The sequence below is a fragment of the Callithrix jacchus genome, chromosome 22 (assembly GCF_049354715.1).
Source record: "Callithrix jacchus isolate 240 chromosome 22, calJac240_pri, whole genome shotgun sequence".
In the NCBI taxonomy this organism is placed as follows: domain Eukaryota; kingdom Metazoa; phylum Chordata; class Mammalia; order Primates; family Cebidae; genus Callithrix; species Callithrix jacchus.
The window spans coordinates 32,818,783-32,843,032 of record NC_133523.1 but is presented as its reverse complement, the minus strand read 5'-3'; the positions used below and the strand labels follow the sequence as shown (position 1 = coordinate 32,843,032).

Genomic DNA, 24,250 nt, shown 5'->3' with positions numbered 1-24,250 from the left:
TCAGCCTGCCTGAGGTCAGCTGTAAATCTGTCTGGTCCAGGGTTTGTTGTTGTTGTGAGGTTTTTTTCCATTACAGATTGAATTTCAATACTCATTAGTAGTCTGTTGAGGATTTCTATTTCTCCCTGGTTCAATCTTGGAAGATTGTATGTTTCCAGGAATTTATCGACTTCCTCTAGGTTTTCTAATTTCTGCATATAGCCTCTCCTGATTTTTTCATATGTCTGTGGTATCAGTTATAATGTCACCGTATCATTTCTGATTGTATTTATTTGGATCTTCTTTTCTTCTTGGTTAATCTAGCTAGTAGTCTATCAATTTTATCTTTTCAAAGAACCAACTTTTTTTTATGTTCTTTTGTTCTTTGTCTCATCTTCACTTGCTGTGGTATTTGTTTTCTTTCCTTCTGCTAGCTTTGAGTTGGGTTTATTTTTTTTCCTTGAGATGTGATGTTAGTTTATTCATTTGAGATTTTTCTATTTTTGGGTGTAGGCATTTAATGCTATAAAATCCTCTTTTAGCACTGCTTTTGCTGTATCTCGGATGTTTTGGAGTATTATCTCTATTTTCATTTATTTCAAAAAATTTGAAATTTCCGCCTTAGTTTCATCATTGACCCAACAATTATTCAGGAGCAAGCTGTTTAAATTCCATGTATCTGTATAGTTTTGAGAGTTCCTCTTGTATTGATATCTAGGTTTTATTCCACTGTGGTCAGAGAAGACATTAGATATGATTTCGTTTTTTAAAAAATAACAGTTTCTCCGTTGATTTCTGTCCCAGTGACCTGTCTACTGCTGTCCATGGAGTGTTGAAGTTCCCTGCTATTGTTGTATTGCTCTATCTCTTTTCTTAGGTCTAGTAGTATTTGTATTATGGATCTGGGTGTTGCATTGTTGAATGCATATATATTTAGGATTGTTTTATCTTCTTGTTGAATTTATCCTTTATCATTATAAATGATCTTCTTTGTCCTTTTTAATTTGTGTTGGTTTAAAGTCTGTTTTGGCCATCACAGTGGCTCACGCCTGTAATCCCAGCACTTTGGGAGGCTGAGGCAGGCAGATCATTGAGGTCCAGAGTTAAAGACCAGCCAGGGCAATGTGCTGAAACCCTGTCTCTACTAAAAACACACACATACACAAAATTAACTGGGCATGATGGTGCATGCCTGTAATCCCAGCTACTTGGGAGGATAGACAGGAGCCGGAGGTTGTAGTGAGCCGAGACTGCACAACTGCACTTCAGCCTGGACAGAGTGACACTCTGTCTCAAAATAAATTAAAAAATAAAAAATATATATTTGAATAACAACTTATATATAAAAGGAAATTAAAAATAAATTAGACAAAATAGTGCTAGGAGGCTATTGAGTTGAACTGTGTCCCCTAAAAGGAGATGCTGAAGTCCTAAGCCCTGGTACCTGTAAATGTGACCTTACTTGGAAATACAGTCTTGACAGATGTAATCAAGTTAAGATGAGGTCACCAGGTCACCCCAATCTAATCCGACTGGTGTCCAAATAAGAGACATACACAAAGATATACGGAGAGAATGCAATGTGAAAATGGAAGCAGAGATTAGAATGAGGTATGTAAAAGCCAAGGAATGCCAAGGACTGCCGGCTGTTAACAGGTTAGGAGAAAGGCATAGAACAGATCCTCGCTCAGAGTCCTCATAAGGAACCAAAACTGTCAGCACCCTTGATTTTAGATTCCCAGGCTCCAAACTGCAAGAGAATAAATTTCTCATTATAAGCCAGCAAGTTTTTGGTACTTGGTACTTTGTTAAGGTATCCTTTAAAAACTAATACATAGGAGAACCTTTGATAATGTGTACCCTAACTTGTTCTCATTAACTGTTTTAAAAAAATCTTATTATAAAGGTTAACAAAAGGGTCTTTAGTTTCTATCATTCAACCAGTATGAATTCCTTCATGGCGAATGAGGTCAGAGCGACTACCAAAAGCTTTTCCACATTCCTTACAGTCATAGGGTTTCTCACCAGTGTGAATTCTCTGATGTCTAGTAAGGTTTGAGCCTTTATTAAAGGCCTTCCCACATTTATTACATTCATATGGTTTTTCATCTGTATGGATTCTCTGATGTTGAATAAGTTCTGAGCTCTGAACAAAGGCCTTTCTACATTTTTCGCATTCATAGAGCTTCTTACCAGCATGAATTCTGTGATGGTTAGTAAGTGTTGAGGCACTATTAAAGGCCTTCCCACACTGCTTACATTCATAAGGTTTCTCACCAGTATGCATTCTCCGATGCTGAATAAGCCTTGAGTGTTGAGTAAAGGCTTTCCCACATTCTTTACATTCATAAGGCTTCTCACCAGTATGAATTCTCAGATGTAGAAAAAGTTGTGAACTTTTAGTAAAGGCTTTTCCACATACTTTACATTCATAGGGTTTCTCACCAGTGTGAATCCTCTGATGATCCTTAAGGTTTGAGCAATAATTAAAAGCTTTTCCACATTCCTTACATTCATAGGGTTTCTCACCAGTGTGAATCCTCTGATGTTGAGAAAAATACGAGCTACAACTAAAAGCCTTGCCACATTCCTTACATTCATAGGGTTTCTCACCAGTGCGAATCCCCTCATGTCGAGTAACGAGTGAGCCATAACTAAAGGACTTCCCACACTCCTTATAGTCATAGGGTTTTTCACCCAAATGAATTCTCTGATGTTGAATAAATTGTGAGTTCTGATTAAAGGTCTTTCCACATCTCCTACATTCCCACTGTTTCTCTTCACTCATAGTTTTTTGAGGTGGAGTAAGAAATGTGGGCTGAATGAAAGTAGTCATGTCTTCATGGGTAAGTGTTACTTGACTGAAATGTCTCTGCTTTAGAGATAGTATCTTGGTCTCACACATTGATTCCAGATCTGAAAGAAAATTAAAAGGCAAATAAATTTTCCTATTCTGGGCAAGTTAAAACTTCTAAAAAAGAAATAGGAGGATTAAACTGAAAAGAATATCTGGGAAATTAACACACTTCATTTTCAAAGGTGGCTAGGCAATCTGTAAAATTGACAAGAAAAGCACAGACATTAGGAAGGTAATAAAAGAAGCTGAGGATGTGGATTCAGGAAGCAGATGACCTCTATGAGCCTTAAATGTTGTTCTGAACCAGAGTCACCTTACCCCTTGGTGAATACACACTGTTCAGGCTCATCCTCCATATTATAGATAGATTCTAATTTCTTTTTTAATTTTTCTTTGCCTGCAGGCGCTGCCTGAGACCCAGCTCTGTGTCTCCTCATTATACACCTTGTAGAGCTCCGACTGCAAGGCCATCAGCAGCATGGCCAGGCAGGGGTTCAGCTGGAGGGTAATGGAGGAGACAGGCCAGCAGGATGCTGCCTCTGTTCCAGGGCAGAGAGATTATAATTATATATACATGTGTATAAATATATACTCACATACACAGGGCACAATACTGTTATGTTTTACAATTTGTAGATAATTGTCAGACCTATATAAAAGGGCTATTAAGAATAATAAATGTGTTGATAGGTTTAAATGGCGGGGTGGGTTGAATTCAGTGAAAAATCGTTAGCCTCCCACAAATCTAGTATGCTGAACACAACTGGTGGGGAGAGTAGACAGATAAATCTCTTCTGTGCATACAGGATGATATGGGTTAGGGACTCACTGAAAATAATTTGCTCTGCAATTCTGTGATGTTGACCTCGGGAGAAAGAAATGAATCATCCAAGTCATGGCAGTGACTGAGAAGAAAGGTGGCTCAAGCTTGAGACGGAAGAGAGTTAAGACAGGATGAAATGTACTCTATGAGAAGGAAGGAACTCCACGTCAACATATGAACAGTGAGCCCCAGTTCTATGTATAAGGCAAAAAACCTCTTTTTCTTGTTTGTTAAAATGGGAATGACACTTAACTCATGATTGCTAAAAAGATAAGGAATGAGCTAGACTATTACTCAACACTCGAGGCTTATTCAGCATCAGAGAAGGCATACTGGTGAGAAACCTTAAGTATGTAAATAATCTAATATCAAGTAAGCACTCAGTACTGGTAGCTATTATTATGAAAGAATGTCATAGCAAAAACAGAGATAATGGGCAAATGAAATGGCTTGAAGATGTCAAAATAAAGCCAGCTAGACTATCTTAAGTCCTCCAGCCACACAATCATTGGCCAAACTTAGTCTGGGCGCATCCCTAGAAATCTCTTGAAGTTGTCTTTATTTAATTATTATATTGAATCCCCTCTTTCCTAGACTTGCTAATTGCTGCTAATCATTTGAGCCTCTGCTCAAACAGCATATCTCTAGAAGGCCATAACTGATCTTCAGTCTAAATTATGGTCTTCCTGTTATTAGGACTCAGATCTTTCTATTTCTTATTAATAGCACTTATTATTTATAAGTGCTATTAATATTTATATTAATATTTATTAATATTTATCAATATTTATAACATTATATAATCTGCACAGATCCAATGAAATCAAGAAATGTTTGATATTTTCACTAATACATACTCACCTCCTGGCAAACTACCTAAAGAATTACTGAGGCAATAAATGAATTTAGATTTATTGTTCTCAAGAATACATTTTTAGAATGGGGTTTCAAGATGGACGACTAGAGGCACCCAGCATTTACCTCCTCCACAAAGAAGAACTAAAACAGCGAGTAGATGATCACACACCAAACTGAGCATCTATGACAGAACACTGGAATTCAGCAGGGAAGTAACAGGGAACCTCTGAGGCACAAAGAGGGAAGCAAAACAGCTGGCCTTACCAGGATCAGCTTGGATTCAAGAGTGTAGGGGAAGGTAAGGGAGACCATATTCCCACTGTGGACTCCTGCAATCCTAGCCACAAAACAGCCCCTCAGCCCTCATGGGCCCTAAGACTAGTAAAGGGAGCTACCCAGTATCTATCTACACATCACTATTCTAGATAGGGAGTTCATGCTGGGTCCCTCCCACAAACCCAAGCAACTGCAGCACAGTGCCATTTTGGGATCCCAGACCCTAACAGACTACATCCTCCCCTGGGACCCAACAGTTCCTTCATCTCTACATCCATTGAGCTCTGCTGGTTTCCCCCCATGTCCACATAGAGGGCTAAAGCACTGCAATGGTGGCTGGAACCATCAGTGTGTCTAGGTCCCCAGTACTCCAGTCCAGCACTCAGAGTCCTACACCCTGGGGAATGAGCGGTACAGCAGTCAGAGGCTGCTCTTGGGGCAGAGGGAGCTGAAGTGTGTGCTCCCCAGAGCCTGAGAGCCACCTGCATGGGGCCACTGCCACTGACAGGAATACCACTGCTCCCAGGCAGCTGGGTCCCTATACATCTGCAAGTGCCTTCAGGGGCCCTTAAGACTAGTGCTGATCTGCATCAAAGGGCCTGACATCAAGCCTACCTGGCCCACCAAAGCTGCTGCCTTAGCACATTATCTGAGAGTCTGGGAATGGACACACCTTGCCGGCCGTTGCTGGTGCCCACATGCACAATACCCACAATGAGGAAAGGCAGAGCCAGTCTGTGACCAGGACCTGAGCATGCCATCTAGGGGCATGGGAATTAACACACCCTACCACCACAGCTTGAATCCATGTGTACCACTGGCAGGGTGAGAAGACAGGGTTGCCATGCCTGATGCTGCCCCTGCCACTGCTGTATGCAATATCCAGGGGTGTGGGGATGAATTCGCTCCTCACATTGCCACAAATGCCTGCACATATCTTCTGAGGGCCTAAGTATGGGCTCCTTTTGCCTGCCAGTGCTCACCATCTATTGTTTGGGAGCCCGGAGTGACTCGGTCCATCCACCATCACTAGCATCCATGCACACCTGCCAGCAACCTGAAGACAGGTTGTCCCAGCCTGCTGCCACCACCAATGCAAGCACCAAAATGTACACACCACCTAGAGGAACAGGGACTAGCCCATCCAGACTGGCATTGCCACTGCTGGTACCTGCATATGTTGCTTCAAAGCCCAAACAGTTGGTCAACTACTGCTACTGTCATAATCAATGCCATACATGCCAAAGAGGAGCCCAAGGACCTGCCCACCTTCCTGGCCCACTGCTACTACTGCTAGCACCTGAGCAAGCAACCTGGAGGCCCAGAGATCAACCTGCATGGAGCAGCTACCACCAGTGCCTGAATACACCACCTGATACCCCATGAACCGGTATGCCCAGGCCATCACCAACACCACCACTAGGGCCTATGGACCAGCCCAGCTGGTGTCTGGTGTACCTATCCCAGAAAAGCCTCATCACAGCTTCTACTAACAACCAAACCCTAAGCCACTGAGGAACTCATAGATAATGCTGACACTCATTACAGCCAAAGAAATTATATGGAGATTATACCACTGTACCCACCTAGAACAAACCCAAAGCAACCTACCCAACCACCACTATAAATATATCTACAGGAAAAACGTTTTCCTATGAAAACAAATCCATAAAATTGGAAAAAATGACCATAACAAAAAATACACAGATATCAATGTTAGGATAAAGAAACATGAAAAAGCATAGACATGACATCTCCAAAGTAACACAATAACGCTCCAGCAACAGAGTCCAACAAACAAGAAATCTATCAAGTTCCTAAAAAAGAATTCAAAATAATGACATTAAAGAAACTCAGTAGGATACAACAGAACATGGATAAATACCAAAAGAATCAGAAAAAACAATTCATGATCTGAATGAGAAATTCAGCAGATAGAGGTGATGAAAAAGAACCAAACAGAAGTCCTAAAACTGAAGAATTTCGATGAATGAAATAAAAAACAATTGAGAGCTTCAACAATAGACTAGATCAAGCAGAGGAAAGAATTTCTGAACTTAAAGACAGGTGTTTTGAAAGAACCCAGGAAGTCAAAAGTAAAAATTAATAAGGAATTTTTAAAACTGAAGAAAGCTTAGGTGACATATGGGATACCAGAAAGTAACAAAGTATGCAAAGTTTGGGTGTTCCAGAAGGAGAAGAGATGGGCAAAGGCATAAAAACCTATTTAATAAAATAATAACTGAAAACTTTCCAAGTCTTGTAAGCAATATAGACATCCTGATGCAGGAGGCTCAATATGCCCAAATAGATTCAATCCAAAAAGGTCTTCCAAAGCCCATTACAGTCAAACTGTCAAAAGTCAAAGACAAAGAGAGAATTCTTAAAAATGCAAGAGAAAGGCGTCAAGTCATATGTAAGGGAACCCTCATCAGACTAGTAGCAGATACCTTGGCAGAAACCTTCCATGCCAGAAAAGAATGGAATGATATATTTGAAATGCTGAAAGGAAAAACAGTGTTAGTCAAGATTAGTATACCTAGCAAAGCCATCCTTCAAAAATGAAGGAGAAACAGTTTTTCCCAGAGAAGCAAAAACAAAGAACATTTATCACAATTAAGGTAGCCCTATCAAAAATGGTAAAGGCTGTCCTACATCTGGAAGTGAATAAAATATCTACCATCATTAAACAAATGAAAATAAGTTCACTGGTAGAGCAGATATACAAAATGGAAAAAGAAAGGACTCAAGTATAACCATTACATAAAGCCCCCAAACCAAATGATCAGAGAAAAGAAAAAGGTTATATAAAACAACCAAAAAAAATTAACAGAATAAGAATAAATCCTCACCTATTAGTAATAACCTTGAATGTAAATAGTCAATTTCCCCACTTAAAAAACAGAGTCTGGTTGAATGGATAAAATAAATATTATCCACCTGCATACTGGCTGTGAGAAACTTTATAAAATCACAGACTAAAAGTGAAGAAATGAAAAAAAATTACTGCACACAAACAGAAACCAAAAGCAAGTAAGAGTAACTATACTTAAATAAAACAGATGTTAAGTAAAAAAACTGCAAAAGAGACAAAGAAGGTCATTATATAATGGTAACGGGATCAATTCAGCAAGAAGAAATAAAGTTCTTCATGTATAGGTACCCAACACTGCAGCACCCAGATATATAAGCAAATATTACTAGATCTAAAAAACGAGATAGGGCTGGTCACAGTAGCTCATGCCTGTAGTCCCAATACTTTGGGAGGCTGAGGCACACAGATCTGTTGAGGTCAGCAGTTCAAGACTAGCCTTGCCAATATGGTGAAACCCCATCTGTAATAAAAATACAAAAATTAGCCAGATGTGGTGGCACACACCTGCAATCCCAGCAACTCAGGAGGCTGAGGCAGAATTGCTTGAACCGGAGAGGTGGAGGTTGTAGTGAGCCAGTGTTGCACCACTGCACTCTAGCCTGGGCAACAGAGTAAGGCTCTGTGTCCAGAAAAAAAAGATAGAGTCCCATAAAATAAGAGTAGGGGACTTCAACATCCCACTCTCAGTATTAGACAGTTCATCTAGACAGAAAATCAGTAGTATTGGATTTAAACTGGACATTAGACCAAATGGACCTACCAGACACTAACTGAACATTTTATCCAATAGCTGCAGAATACACAGTGTTCCCATGAGCAAATGGAACATCCTCCAGGAAGAGATCATATGTTAGGCCATAAGACAAGTCACAACTAGTTTTTTAAAATCGAAATCATACCAAGTATCTTCTCAGACTATACAAGAATAAACCTAGAAATCAGTAACAAAAACTTTGTAAACCACACAAATACATGGAAATTAAACAACGTGCTTTCTCATGAGTGCCCACTAGGTCAATTAAGAAATTACAGATCGCCTTTCCTTTCGGCCGGAACCGCCATCTTCCAGTAATTCGCCAAAATGATGAACACAAAGGGAAAGAGGACAGGCACTCGATACATGTTCTCTAGGCCTTTTAGTAAACATGGAGTTGTTCCTTTGGCCACGTATATGCGAATCTATAAGAAAGGTGATATTGTAGACATCAAGGGAATGGGTACTGTTCAAAAAGGAATGCCCCACAAATATTATCATGGCAAAATTGGAAGAGTCTACAATGTTACCCAGCATGCTGTTGGCATTGTTGTAAACAAACAAGTTAAGGGCAAGATTCTTGCCAAGAGAATTAATGTGCGTATTGAGCACATCAAGCACTCTAAAAGCCGAGATAGCTTCCTAAAACGTGTGAAGGAAAATGATCAGAAAAAGAAGGAAGCCAAAGAGAGAGGTACCTGGGTCCAACTGAAGCGACAGCCTGCTCCACCCAGAGAAGCACACTTTGTGAGAACCAACGGGAAGGAGCCTGAGCTGCTGGAACCTATTCCCTATGAATTCATGGCATAATAGGTGTTAAAAATAAATAAATAAAAGACCTCTGGACTGTAAAAAAAAAAAAAAAATACAGATCATCAAAGACTATTATAAGCAACCATATGCTAACAAATCAGATAATCAAAAAACAAGAAAAATTCCTGGATACATAAACCTACCAAGATTGAACCAGGGAGAAATGAGCAGAAGAACCTGAGCAGACCAGTAACGAATAATGAGATTGAAGCAGTGATAAAATGTCTCCCAACAAAGAAAAGCCCAAGACTAAATGGCTTTACTGTTGAATCTTACCAAAATTACAAAGAACTAACCTCAATTTTTCTCAAACTATCCCAAAACATAGAATAGGAGTGAATTCTTCCTAATCCATTCTACAAGGTCAGCATTACCCTAATACCAAAACCAGAGAGGGACACAACAACAACAAAACTACAGGTCAATAGCCCTCATGAAAAGAGACATAAAACCCCTCAATCAAACACTAGCAAATGAAACCAAAAGATAATATCTCACAATTAAGTCAGATTTTTCCTTAAAATGCAAGGATGGTTCAACATAAGCAAATCAATAAACAGGATGCATCATATCAACATGATGAGGGACAAAGACTATATGATCAGCTCAATAGATGCACAGAAAGCATTTGATGAAGTTCAACATATCTTCATTATAAAAACCTTTCAAAAATCAGGAATTAAAAGACATACCTAAACATTAATAAAGGCCATATATGACAAATCTACAGCTAACGCCTTACTGAATGGGAAAAAGCTGAAAGCCTTTCCTCTAAGAACTGGAAGAAGACAGAGAAGCCCACATTCACCACTATTATTCAATATAGTACTGGAAGTTGTATCCAGAACAACCAGGCAAGAGAAAGAAATATAAGGCATCCGCATTGGATAACAGAAAGTCAAACTGTCCCTTTACAGATGACATGATCTTACATATATATAAAAACCTAAAGATGCAAAAATTCTTGGAACTGATCAATGAAATCAGTAAAGTTGCAAGATACAAAATCAATATACAAATATAAGTAGTAGGCTGGGCACAGTGGCTCACGCCTATAATCCCAGCACTTTGGGAGTCCGAGGTGGGTGGATCACTTGAGGTCATGAGTTTGACAGCAGCCTGGCCAATATGCTGAAACCTTGTCTCAACTAAAAATACAAAAATTGGCCGGGTGTGGTGGCACACTCCTGTGGTCCCACATACTCAGGAGGCTGAGACAAGAGAACTGCTTGAACCCAAGAGGCAGAAGCTGCAGTGAGCCAAGACTGTGCCACTGCACTCCAGCCTGGGCAACAGAGTGAAACTCTGTCTCAAAAAAACAAATATTTCTGTATGTCCACAATGAACTTGCTGAAAATTAAATCAAGAAAACAATCCCATTTATTAATATAATAGTTATAAGAATAACCTCGAAGCAAATTTAACTATGAAGTGAAAGACCTCTACAACAAAAAGTGCAAAACACAGTCTAAAGAAATTGAAGACAACATAAACAAATAAAAAGATATTTGCATGCTCATGCAGTGGAAGAACTATTGTTAAAATGGACATACTTTCCAAAGCAATCTACAGATTCAATGTAATCTACAGATTCAATACCATCCCTACTGAAATACCAGTCAGTTTTACTTAAGCAGGAAAAAAATCCTAAAATTTGTAGGGAACCACAAAAGATCCCAAATAGCCAATGCAATCTATAGCAAAAGAACAAAGTGGAAGAATCAAACTTTGAAATATACCACAAAGCTGTAGTAACCAAAAACAGCATGACTGTCATAAAAACAGACTTATAGACCAATGGAACGGAAGAGCGAACTCACAAATAAATCCATGTATTTATAGTCAACTGATGGTTGACAAAGGTGCCAAGAACAGACATTAGGAAAAGGACATCCTGTTCAATAAATGGTGCTGGAAAAACTGGATATCCACATACAGAAGAATGAAACTAGACTGTATCTCTCACCATATAAAAAAATTAACTTGCTTTTCCTCCTCGGCTGTCTAAGGATAGGCCGCCATCATGAACGACACAGTAACTATCCGCACTAGAAAGTTCATGACCAACCGACTACTTCAGAGGAAACAAATGGTCATTGATGTCCTTCACCCCGGGAAGGCAACAGTGCCTAAGACAGAAATTCGGGAAAAACTAGCTAAAATGTACAAGACCACACCGGATGTCATTTTTGTATTTGGATTCAGAACTCATTTTGGTGGTGGCAAGACAACTGGCTTTGGCATGATTTATGATTCCCTGGATTATGCAAAGAAAAATGAACCCAAACATAGACTTGCAAGACATGGCCTGTATGAGAAGAAGAAGACCTCAAGAAAGCAACGAAAGGAACGCAAGAACAGAATGAAGAAAGTCAGGGGGACTGCAAAGGCCAATGTTGGTGCTGGCAAAAAGCCGAAGGAGTAAAAGGTGCCGCAATGATGTTATCCATGGCCGTTGTGGATTTTTCACGAGAAGCTTATTAATAAACTAAAAACTTTTGTGTGATAAAAAAAAAAAAAAAAAAAAAAAATTAACTTGGCCAGGCACGGTGGCTTAAGCCTGTAATCCCAGCACTTTGGGAGGCCAAGGTGGGTGGATCACGAGGTCAGGAGATCGAGACCATCTGGTCAACTTGGTGAAACTCCGTCTATACTAAAAATACAAAATATTAGCTGGGCATGATGGCACGTGCCTGTGATCCCAGCTACTCAGGAGGCTGAACCCAGGAGGCAGAGGTTGCGTGAGCCGAGATCACGCCATTGCACTCCAGCCTGGGTAACAAGAGCGAAACTCCGTCTCAAAAAAAAAAATAAGAAAATGCAAAGCACTAAGAAGCAGCAGGAGAACTTGCTCTACTAGATAAGATTTATTACATGCTGCAGTATTAATATAGTGTGGTATTGGCACAAGGATAAACAAATAAGCCAAAGGAACAGAAATCAGAGATAGACTCACAGACACAGGATTTATGACAAAGGTAGTCCTACAGAGAATGGGAAAAGGACAGTCATCTCAATAAATACTAAGAAGTCAACTGGATATTCACATGGCAAAAAAATGAAATTTGACCCCTACCTCACAACACATACAAATACCAACTTCAGGAAACTAGATCTAAATGGAAAAAGTAGAACAATAAAGCTACTAGAATATAACATAGGAAATATCTTCATGACCTTTGGGTAGGCAATCATTCCTACCCAGGACTCACAAAAAAGCCACACTATAAAGAAAAAGATAACTGTGACCACATTAAAATTAATAATTTCTGTTCATCAAAAGACACCATTAAAAGAATAAAAGGCAAGATATAAAGTGATGAGAGATATTTACATCATATGTAACCAAACACATGGTTAATATATAGAATATAAAAAGAATTCTTTCAAAGCAATTAAAAAAAAAAAAAAGATGACCAACTAAGTTTAGCCAAGAAACTTAAACAGGCATGTCACAGAACACACACAGAGTAACTAAAATTTAACTAAAATTAACAGGTCTGGCAATAATAAGAACTGGTAAGAATGTAAGAATGCAGAGCAATGGCAACTTTCATACTGCTAGTAGAACGGCAAATTGGTACAACTACTTTGGAAAATTGGTATATTTACTAAAACTGCACACACACATATCCTATTGTTCAGTAATTCCACTCCTATGTATATACCCAAAAGAAATGTGTACACATTTACCAAAAGGTACATACAGGAACCTTCACAGCAGCATTATATGTAATAGCTAAAAACTGCCAACAAACCAGCTGTCAACACGAGAAAGAACACTTAATTTATAGTAATTAATAATATATAAAGCATAATTTAAAACATATTCATAGAATGAAGCAGGGTGCAGTGGCTCATGCCTGTAATCCCAGCACATTGGGAGGCCGAGGTAGGTGGATCACCTGAGGTCAGGAGTTTGAGACCAGCCTGGGCAACATGGTGAAACCCTGTCCCTACTAAAAAAAATTTGCTCGGCATGGTGGCGCAGGCCTGTAGTCCCAGCTACTCAGGAGGCTGAGGCTGAAGAATTGCTTGAATCTGAGAGATGGAGGTTGCAGTGAGCCGAGATCACACCACTGCACTCCAGCCTGGGCAACAAGCAAGACTCCATCTCAAAAAAAAAAATTATAAATATATACCTGTATGTATATATATATATATATATATATATATATATATATATGTGTGTGTGTGTGTGTGTGTGTATATGTGTATATATATGTGTGTGTATATATACGTGTATATAAGTATATATATATGTGTGTGTATATATATATATATATATATATATATATAGATAGAATGAAATACAACATAGCCAATAATAATGAACTAAAACTAGATATATGCAACATCACAGATATGTCTCATAAACATAATGTTGAACAAAAAAAGCCAAAGACAAAAGACTAAATACTGTGTGACTGCATCTATATAAAGTTCAACAATAGACAAAACAAATCCATGGTGCTAAATGTCAGATGGTATTTATTTTGGGAGAGGAAAAAGAGGCTGGTGATTGGGAAGGAGCAGAGAAGGGGTTCTGAGGTGCTAGTAATGTTCTATTTCTTGTCCTGAGTAGTGGTTTCACCATTCTCAATTTCACCATGCTATGCAATCATAGTCATGTAGTTTTCTGCGCATATGTTATACTTCAATTTTTTTTAAAAATAAAAAGTAATCAAATGTTTGATAAATGAAAGAATGAACTATTAAATCCAGAACAAACTGGTCAAAGATATTAAATAATTAAAAGCAGATAAAACGAAAACAAGTATAGGGAAGGAAAAAGAAAAGACACACATATACACACATACATACACACACAAACACACACACACTTACACTCACCTATTTCTTAGGGTGGAAATGTCTACTTTTATACCAGTCTAAATGTAGCATATCATAGAAGGAATGAAACCTAAAATGTGAGCATAATAATTATAGCATAATTACAGTCAGGAAGGTACTTGCTATACTGGACTAGGGAGAAAGCATGAGGAAAAAAAGGTAGGATAGCTTATATGGAAGAGGCCTCAGGCTTTTAAAGGGAGCTTCTTGATAAAATCTCAGATGTATATCTCCTCATAGCCCTGCGCCTGAGCCATCATCTCTTACTTACCTGAACATAGGCCTCTAGTCAACTCTCTGTCAACCATCCAGGGCTCTCTTCCTTGTTCCAATAAGGAGATCACAGCAGGCTTAGAACTGGAAAGTCCTGCTCACAAGAAACGACATGAGACATGGTTATGCTTTGGGCTCCCCAGAAATCAGATCCAGTCTCTTGGTGATCAAAGAAGAGATGCCATTACAAGAAGGACCAGAGAAAGATGGAGAAGATGAAGCTTCAGCCACAGTCCATTAGGGCTGCCCACTTCCAACTCTTCCATTCCATTCCAACTCAAACCATTCCTTGGTGAACAGGGAGCAGAAATTCAGCTAGTTACATGAAGCAAATAATTAACAATGGAGAAAGGAGAGATTTTCCAAGGGTGGACTCTGAATTTTGGGGATAGTTATCCTTACCCACTGAAACCAGGTTGCTGAAATTCTCCAACATCACTTCTTTGTATAAATTCATCTGACCAGAGTCCAGGCATTCCCATTCCTCTTGAGAGAAGTCTATGGACACATCCCTGAACATCACTGACCCCTGAAACAACAAATACGCTTTCACAATGAAAGGAAAAAACAAAAAGATGGTGGTAGAGGTGACAGAAGCCTCTGCAAGAAAGGACAGAGTAAGTGAATTAAAGGAGGTGGATCCTGTCAAATCAGAAGATATATATATCCTGTGTACAAAGGGATGTACAGATAGACTGGACTTTTCCAGTGATATGAAATAGCAAGCATTCAGTTCTATTAGTGAGTTTCTTCCCTCTCCCCCTTTCCCTTTATAAGTCCCAAGAGAGGGGAAAATGGGAGGGACTTTCAAACATCAGAGGAATTCAAAAATTCACAGCATCAGAGAAAAACAAAAATAAACATTTCCAAAAGCTTCCAGGAAGAAAACAAAGATCACCTAAGTTTTCAGGAATCACAATGGCAATAGACTTCTCAATAGCATCATTTGAAATAAGAAAAAAAGAAAGCAATTCCTTTAATATTATAAAGGAAACCGAATTCTGACCTAAAATTCTATATCCAGTCAAATTCCTAAACCACTATTAAGATTAAATCAAGACAATTTTAGATCTGCAGGGAATAATAAAAGTATTTCCAATGTGGTTTTTCTTTTTTTTTTTTTTTTTTTGAGACAGACTTTCGCTATTGTTATCCAGGCTGGAGAGTAATGGCACGGTCTTGGCTCACCGCAACCTCCGCCTCCTGGGTTCAAGCAATTCTCCTGCCTCAGCCTCCCGAGTAGCTGGGACTACAGGCGCGTACCACCATGCCCTGCTGATTTTTGTATTTTTAGTAGAGACGGGGTTTCACCTTGTTGACCAGGATGGTCTCGATCTCTTGACCTCGTGATCCACCGGCCTCAGCCTCCCAAAGTGCTGGGATTATAGGCGTGAGCCACCGCGCCCGGCTCAATGTGGCTATTCTTAGGAAGCTACTGGGCTACCTTTTCCGTCAAAACTAGAGAGAATATTTTCTCATAACGCAAAAAAAAAGAAAAAAAAAACCCGAAAAACTAGACAGCAAATTAGAAAAAAGAAAAGGTATTATATTAAGAAACTGGAAAACTAACATGAAAATGGTGATCCAAAGGCCAGTATAATTATAAAAGGCAAATCCTAGAACATTTATGACAGCAGAGTGAGAGAACAGCATCTAGGAACACAAGACATGAGGACTACAGGAAAGACGTCTCCAAAGAAAAATAAGGAACTAGTATGTTTGATCATGCAGAAAATACTGATAGGCAACTGACAGCAATGTTAGAGAATTTGAAAAAAAAATAGTAACACATACATAAAACCAAGTAAAAGAAGAAACAAGGCAATTTGCTTTGAGAAAAATACAAATTGTACTAGAAAAAATCCAGGATCTGGTGTTTTACTTGGCTCACATTAAGAATATCTGCAATTTCACCTCACAGAGAAGCAGCCTCTTCACCTCCCTTCAACTACCATCCCATATTTATCTGACCTATTTTTCTTGTCCTGCCAATTCAGTGTGATTGAAAACCGGTTTTGAATGCAATTAGGTTATGCTATTTGGACAATAAAATCATCTTGACCTAAAAAAAAAAAAAAAAAAGGAATATCTGCAAAGTCCTAATCACAGGGATAGCAATAATGTAAAGAAAAGTTGTCATATAATTCTATTGCATGGACAAAAAATGAGGACTGTGGTATGGGAAATCTTAATCCACATTTGCCTGCCTAGAAATCACTAGAAAATATGTATCCAACAACAGCAATATAGAAATATTAATTAGAAATAAAGGAAAAATGCCAAGAGAAACAGCAAAAAGAGTTTAAAGTAGCCACTTAAGGGGAGTAGGACTGGATAGTGGGACAATGCCCTGCCATTTTTCAGGTCTTTTCACATTTCTTGAATTTGGGGGATTTTTTTTTTTGAGATGGAGTTTCACTCTTATCGTCCAGGCTGAAGTGCAGTGGTACACTCTCAGCTCACCGCAACCTCCACCTCCCAGGTTCAAGAGATTCACCTGCCTCAGCCTCCCAAGTAGCTGTGATTAGAAGCGATGGTCACCACCTCCAACTAATTTTTGTATTTTTAGTAGAGACAGGGTTTCGCCATGCTGCTCATGTTGGTCTCGAACTCCTGACCTCAAGTGATCTGCCCATCTCTTCCCAAAGTCCTGGGATTAGAGGCACGACAGCTGGGACTGAGGCTCCTAACCAATGGGGTCTGTGTTAACTCTAGGTAGTGTCCGAATTCAACTGAATTGTAGGATACTCAGTTAGTGTCCCAAGAATTGGTTGTTTAAAAAAGGACACACATTGGGCTGTGGTACAGGAGAGGGAAGACTCAGTCCTCTTTAAAAGAAATTCAGATAGAAAGGCCTTACACAAAATAGGTTTGTTAGATTTATTCTTATTTTCTTTGCATCTGTACCAGACACATACAATTTAAAAATTGAGAGTAGGCCCACCCAGAGTTCCAGATTTACACCTTAAGAAAACATTGTCCCTATTCTGAGTCCTCTATCCTAATATGTATCCTCTAATTCTCAGATAAAGTGATCATCTACTGAATGGATAACCTTATAATTTAGTGAGTTCCCCAAGATTAGAAGTGTTGAAACACAATTGAATAAAGGTATTTTTATTATCACTTGGAAGAAGAATCCAAAACTTCTAGTTGCCTGCCATGCCCACTGCCCCTCCTGAGATGAGGCAAGTTCTTTTTTATCATAAAGGGATAAGACACAGAAAAGAACAAGAAATTCTAACCTGTAAATGTTTATTTAGAACCTGAGAAAGAAAGGGAGAGAGAATGATAGTGGGGGCTTTTTAAAGGGATAATGAGTGAAGATTTTCCTGAACTAATAATAGACATTCATCCATAAATTTTAAAACTCTACAAATCCCAACCAGATAAATAAAACACATAAATATATATCTTATACTAAAATTACAGAAAGCCAAAAACAGAACAGTCAGAGGAAGACAAGACAGATTACCATCAAAGGAGAAGAGCTAAATCAAGACTGTATGATACTGGCATATAAATATACAAAATCAATGGAAGAGAATAAAGAGTTCATAAATATACCCATGCACATATAGACACTAGGTATATTTGACGACCAATGAAAATACAATAGATCTTCCAATATATGGTACTGAAAAAACTGGGTACTAACAAGGAGGGGAAGAATCTGACCCCTACCTCATAACATACACGAAAACCAGCTGCAAGTATATTAAATATTTAAACATGAAAGTAAAACTCATGGCTTTAAGCATAAATATAAGGGAGTATCTGCATGACCTTGGGACAGGGAAGGATTTATTAAATAAGATACAAAAAGCACTAACCATAAAGGAAAAATATTGATAAACTCAGCTTTTAAAAAATAGAACATCATAAAATCATCTTACAGGAAGTGATGAAACAGTCCAAATATTAGGAAAACATAATCAATAAAGGACTGAGACCCAGATTACATAAATAACTCGTATAAATCAGTAAGAGCTATTCCAAGAGAAATATGAGTAAAGATTTGAATGGACATGTCACTAAAGATGAAACACTAAAAACTGATAAACATATGGAATATGTTCAAATTTATTATTAATCATGGAAACCCAAATTCAAACCGGTGGGGGGGGTTGTAAGGACAGATATATATTCAAATAAGGATTTAAAAGTCTGGCATGTCTGATTTGAAAAAAAATATACACCATAGTTTTTTCAAATATAGAAAAATGTTATTTCCCAAGACCATTTGAAGACATGGGAGAATATTTATGACACGTTTTTAGTAAAAATGTAGAACATAAAATGGTAAGTAAATTAAGTAAAATTTGGTTTTTGAAAATACATTAAAATATTAACACTAATTATTTGAATGGCCAAATTTTATTTTTTCTTGGTAATGCTGTGTTTTTAAGATCTCTAAATTAATCATCCTTTTATTTTTAAATCATAATAAATATTTGAGAAGAAAATTCGGCAAGCATAAGTGGCACAACCATCCTTTTCTGTGATGGGAAAATTATAGGGACTTATAATTAAATGTCATTTATTAAGCAAGAATTTTCAGAAGAAAAAGAGGAGACCACAACACACCTTGGATACTGCTTGTAGAAGTTCATCATGCATTCTTTCCTCCTCTTCTGGGTCACTCACCTGGAGAAAGGTAAAATTGGGAGAGTAAAGAGTAACTGTGAGACAACAGGTTTTTCTTGGTACCTAAATTAGTCAAGGAAGACGTCCTCCTCAGCTCCATTACCCACGACACACGAGGAATGGAGATCAGAGGAGAATGGAGCAACCTGTCCTACTCCAGTGGCTCAGGGGAAAGGCTCTGTTCACTGCTGTACAGGGTTGGAATGTGACCAGACCTCAAAAAGGTTTCCTAGAGACAGAGTTCTGAAGTCACAATAGCACAATTGACAGGACCCTATATTCATACACAGAATGCCACATATATTTAGGGACAGTCACACTTAAGGCAACATGCACATCTCACCAGCACACACGGAGCCACACACGGCAACACAGTTACAATTACATACACACCATGGGAAACACACAATAACAGCTGCACAGTCGGAGGCACCCCACACTGTCGCAGAGTCACAATCACACACCACCACGGGAACACACAGCCACAACCCCTGCAGTGACCGGTATCCCATATCCACACATAAGCCGCAGTGTTATTAGTTCCCAGACAATTCCACAACCTCCCTTTTTCAGGCCGCTCGGTCCGCACAGGACCAAGGCGCCAGCTCCCCACTGGCCTTAGATATCCTCACCTAAGCTCTTGCAGACCTGAGTCAGTTTCTCCTGCTGACCAAAATAACTCACCTCCCAGATCTAAGGGTCCCGCCAGGCGTGATGAAACGTTCGAATTCCTGCGAGAAAAGTGGACGGCCACCAGGCCCTCTGGGAAATGTAGTCCAGCGCGGGACCCACGCCGATTCCTGTCCGTTCCTCTCCTGGGCCCACCCGAAACGGCTGCTCCTACAACTCTCAGCATCCAGCCGAGCTTCAGAGTTGCAGGTCGCCGTAGCGCTGAGCAATGGAGCTGAGTCTCCCGGGGAACCTGGCCCACGCCTTACCTTCACACAGGAAACGCACGTGCGTTCTGGACGGAAGTTGAGTGGGGCCGCGGGGCCTGCTGGGAGGTGTTGTCCTCGGAAACGTCGCGGACGCGAAGGGATGGTTCGGAGTTTTAGGCGTCTGTTCCGGACCTATCTGCGGGTCGCCTTCAACCAGCATCTCAGAAACTGCGCTCTGGCTGGGCATTTGGGCGTTTCCGGCAGATGACGCTGCCGAGTCCCCGCAGCGCGGGGCAAGCGAGGGACTCGAACGGTCTGGAGTGCACCAGCCGTGGGCGGCTGACTGGTTACGACGCCTCTTAGGCCTAGAGTGTCCCGAGTAGCTGCGGGGGGAGTGTTCAGAGTACGCTACTGGTGAGTGGTTCAGATGTTGGGACAAAAAATTGTGATGAGAGTTAGTGTGGGGCTGTGGTTATGTGTGTGTGTGACGGCACGAATAATTGCGATGGGTGATTGTGATGTTTGGTTGCGCGTGATTATGATGAAATGTGTGATGTGTGTGATTGTGATTAAGGCTGTAGTGAGTGTGAGCGTGGCGAAGTGTGCGTGGTCGTAATGTCTAGTAGTTCTTGTCTTGAGTTGCTTCTCTGTAGCATTTAACATAGTTGGTAACGGCTTGAAAAACACTTACTTGTTTTCTACTGGTCCTCCCTCCTTGTTGGCCACTCCTCTATAATCTCCTTTGCTGCCTTTTTTTTTTTTTTACATTAACAGTCCTTGGCCCTTTGTAGTTTTCCAGTTTTCTTTGGTGAACTTTTCAGGTTCATTATTATCTTATGACTTGCTGCTTTAATGTATGTTAGTTAGCTTTTGCCATGATAGTAAGTATGTCTAAAAACCACCCCTAAACTCAGTACCATACAATAGCAAGTCCTTATTCTTATGTTCACAGGCTTGCACAATCACTGTGTACAGCTAATCTAGGCAGGGCTTGGCTGAGTGTATAGGCTGCACGATGAATTAAGATCTGCTCCACAGGTGTTCTTTCTGGGTCTCAGGCCAAAAGGACATTTGCTGCCAGGGCATGTTCTGTTCATGATGTGTCACCAGAGCACAAGAGAGATTGCCTTAACCAGAACAAGTCACATGATTAAGCTTATTAAATTATGCCCACAGTTGGAGGACAAAGTTACATGGCAAAGAGTATGCATGTATAACCTATTAGAGGGGGTGAGGAATTGCACTAAAATTCCAGTCTGCCTCCTTAAGAAACATGCCTCTTTATCCTGGTGAATGCCTTTTAGTCCCGGTTCTCGTTTGTCTGATAATATAGCTTTTCAGGTTTTATTGTATTTGTCAAGAATTTTATTTTCTAACCCCTTTGTGTCTTCATATTTCAGATCTGTTTTTTGTAAAGAGCGTATTGCTGGGCTTACATCCGTTAATTTTGTTGGACTGTTATTTTAATAGGTGAGTATAATTCAGTGGCATTTATCATGATTTGCTGATAACAATGTTTTATTTCCTATTATGCCTTAAACATTTTTTGATTGATACATAATAGTTGCACATACATATTTTTATTGTGCAAATTCACCTTATCCCTTTTTCTCCCCTAGTTTGGTTTCTGCTAATATCCTTTTATTTTTAATATGCAGACTTAACAAAACTCAACCTTAAATAAGATCTTAAAATACTCGAACTCCAAACTATCCACCAATTTCTCTATTATTTTTGTCTGATATATTACTTTCTTCTAGTTTTAAATCCCCAAATTAGTAGTAGTAGCTCATTTATTCTATATACAGTTCATATCTGGGAGGGATTGGTTTCAGGACCCACTCCCCACCACCACCGTGGATACCAGAATCCACAGATGCTTAAGTCCCTACATCATTTTGTATACATTAAATCAACTCTAGATTATTTGTAGTACCTAATACAATGTAAATGCTATGTAAAGCATTGTTATAACAATAAGAAAAAAATCTATACATGTTCAGTACAGACACAACGATAGCAGGCCTAACTATATTTTTTTATCTGAGGTTGATTGAATCTGAGGATGCAGAACCTGTGGATAAGGAGGGCCAACTGTATACATAGATCTATTTAATTGTGGTGAAATATACAACATAGAATTTCCCGTCTAAACCATATTTAAGTGTACAGTTCAGTGGCGTGAAGTACATTCACATTGTTCTGGTACCATCACCACGATCCATCCACAGAACTCTTCTTGCAAAACAGAAACCCAGTACCTATCAAACAATAACTCTCTACTCCCCTTCCCCCCAGCCTCTGTCATCTACCATTCTACTTTCTGTCTCTGAATTTGATTATTCTAGGTACCTCATGTTAGCAGAATCATGTGTTGTTTGTCCTTTTGTGACCCTTCTTTAACTTACTGTAATGTCCTCAAGATTCATCCATGTTAGCATGTATAGGAATTTCCTGTCTTTTTAAGGCCAAATAATAAGTATGTCATATATGGATAAACATTTTATTTATCAGTTTATTCATCATTGGACACTTGGGCTGCTTCTCCCTTTTGGCAATTGCAAGTGACACTGTTACAAACATGAGTATACAACTATCTGAGCCCCAACTTTCAACTTTATATATATGTATATATATACACACATACACACGCATACATACACATGCAGTAATGTCTGTTTTTAATTTTTGATTGTCGTAGTGTTTTTGATAATGCTGAACCATTATCAAATGACAGTAACACACATGTGACAGCTCTGTGTGTTATTGTCCCTGATGATCTTCCAGTGGGGCCAGATGTGGAGGCGAAAGTGTATGTGTGTATATATACATATATATTTTTTTTTTTTTTTTTTTTTTTTGAGACAGAGTTTTGCTGTTGTTACCCAGGCTAGAGTGCAATGGCATAATCTTGGCTCAATGCAACCTCCGCCTCCTGGTTTCAGGCAATTCTCCTGCCTCACCCTCCTGAGTAGCTGGGATTACAGGCACGTGCCACCATGCCCAGCTAATTTTTTGTATTTTTAGTAGAGACGAGGTTTCACCATGTTGACCAGGATGGTCTCGATCTCTTGACCTCATGATCCACCCACCTCGGCCTCCCAAAGTGCTGGAATTACAGACGTGAGCCACTGCACCTGGCCTCAGTATATGTTTTGAGTACCTACTATCAATATCAAAAACAGACAAAAATAAGTTTTTGTTTTCATGGAATTTATACTGTGGGGGTGGATGGACAGTAGATATACCTAAATTATAGTCATGTGTCATATATGTATGGACTATATACATATATGACAGTGGTCCTGTAATACAGTGGTCCCCAACCTTTTTGGCACAGCGACTGGTTTTGTGGAAGACAATTTTTCCATGGACCAGGGGATGGCAGGGTTATGGTTTCAGGATGAAACTGTTGCACCTCAAATCATCAGGCATTGGATTCTCATAAGAAGCAAGCAACATATATCCCTCACGTGCACAGTTCAAAAGAGTGTTCACACTCCTAAGTCTCTAATGCCACCCCTGATGTGACAGGAGGTGGAGCTCAGGTGGTAATACTCGCTCACCTGCTGCTCACCTCTTGCTTTGTGGCCTGGTTCCTAACAGGACACAGACTGGTACCAGTACGTTGAGGGGTTGAGGACCCCTGCTGTAAGATTGTATTGGAGCTGAAAAATTCCTGTCACCTAGTGACTTTCTAGCCAATATAACATTGTAGCACAACACCATTACTCATGTGTTTGCAGTGATGCTGGTGTAAACAAACCTACTCTGCTGCCAGTTATATAAAAGTATAACAGATAAAATTTAGTACAGTACATAATACTTGTAATCATAATAAATATGTAACTTGTTTGTGTACCAACTGTACCAAACTTTATGATTACTTTGGAGCATATGCCTATTTATTAAAAAAACAAACTGTAAAACAGCCTCAGTTCCTTCAGGAGGTATACCAGAGGAAGGCATTGTTGTCATAGGACGTGACAGCTCTGTGTGTTATTGTCCCTGACGATCTTCCAGTGGGGCCAGATGTGGAGGCGAAAGACAGTGATACCATCCTGGACACTGTGTAGGCCTAGGCTAATGTGTGTTTGTGTCTTAGTTTTTAACAAGAAAGTTTAAAAAGTTTAAAAGAAATTATTTTAAGAAGATAGCTTATAAACTAAGGATATAAAGAAAGAAAATACTTTTGTACAGCGATACAGTGCATTTTAAGCTATGTGCTATTACAAGAGTCAAAAAGTTTTAAAAAATTGAAAAGCGTATAAAATAAAAAAGTTACAGTAAGCTAAGGCTGATTGAACAGTTTGAAGAAATAAAAATAATTTTTAGAAATTGAGTGTAGCCTAAGTGTACAGTG

At 39.3% G+C, this 24,250-nt stretch overlaps 3 protein-coding genes and 1 pseudogene across 9 annotated transcripts in view; 3 read left to right on the top strand and 1 right to left on the bottom strand.

The window, feature by feature from the left end:
• Positions 1-425: 425 nt before the first annotated feature.
• ZNF829 (zinc finger protein 829) lies at positions 426-19,975 on the bottom strand. Of its 4 annotated transcripts, none has more exons than XM_078359173.1 (5): positions 19,694-19,975; positions 18,950-19,009; positions 14,765-14,891; positions 14,361-14,456; positions 426-2,895 (listed from the first exon to the last, which is right to left on the bottom strand). In XM_078359173.1, the coding sequence occupies exons 2-5, from the start codon at positions 18,980-18,982 to the stop codon at positions 1,916-1,918; spliced, it is 1,236 nt and encodes a 411-aa protein (XP_078215299.1). In that variant the 5' UTR covers positions 18,983-19,009; positions 19,694-19,975; the 3' UTR covers positions 426-1,915. The 4 variants fall into 4 exon arrangements, with proteins under 4 accessions (XP_078215299.1, XP_035143114.1, XP_035143112.1 ...); XM_035287223.3 differs by having other exon boundaries at positions 19,948-19,975; XM_035287221.3 differs by having other exon boundaries at positions 19,642-19,722.
• On the top strand, positions 8,710-9,330 carry LOC128930535 (large ribosomal subunit protein eL21 pseudogene; annotated as a pseudogene).
• Positions 11,222-11,735, top strand: LOC100414020 (small ribosomal subunit protein eS24). Its single transcript, XM_008987890.5, has one exon. The coding sequence runs from the start codon at positions 11,259-11,261 to the stop codon at positions 11,658-11,660; it is 402 nt and encodes a 133-aa protein (XP_008986138.1). The 5' UTR covers positions 11,222-11,258; the 3' UTR covers positions 11,661-11,735.
• Positions 19,976-20,015: 40 nt separating the features above from the next.
• The window catches only part of ZNF568 (zinc finger protein 568), a 33,397-nt gene continuing 29,162 nt past the window's right edge, over positions 20,016-24,250 (top strand). For all 4 annotated transcript variants that reach the window (XM_035287184.3, XM_035287183.3, XM_008987891.5 and 1 more), the window contains exons 1-2: positions 20,016-20,301; positions 21,288-21,357. The gene's annotated coding sequence lies outside the window, so the exon portion shown is untranslated. The remainder of the gene's footprint in view (positions 20,302-21,287; positions 21,358-24,250) is intronic.

Bases quoted from the DNA above. Each gene is read 5' to 3' on its own strand.
- LOC100414020 (XM_008987890.5), top strand. From the start codon at position 11,259: ATGAACGACACAGTAACTATCCGCACTAGAAAGTTCATGACCAACCGA.
- ZNF829 (XM_078359173.1), bottom strand. From the start codon at position 18,982: ATGCATGATGAACTTCTACAAGCAGTATCCAAG. The intron at 14,892-18,949 runs GTGTGTTGTGGT...TTGTTGTTTCAG, and splicing joins TTCTACAAGCAGTATCCAAG to GGGTCAGTGATGTTCAGGGA. The intron at 14,457-14,764 runs GTAAGGATAACT...TCTTGTGAGCAG, and splicing joins CAGCAACCTGGTTTCAGTGG to GACTTTCCAGTTCTAAGCCT.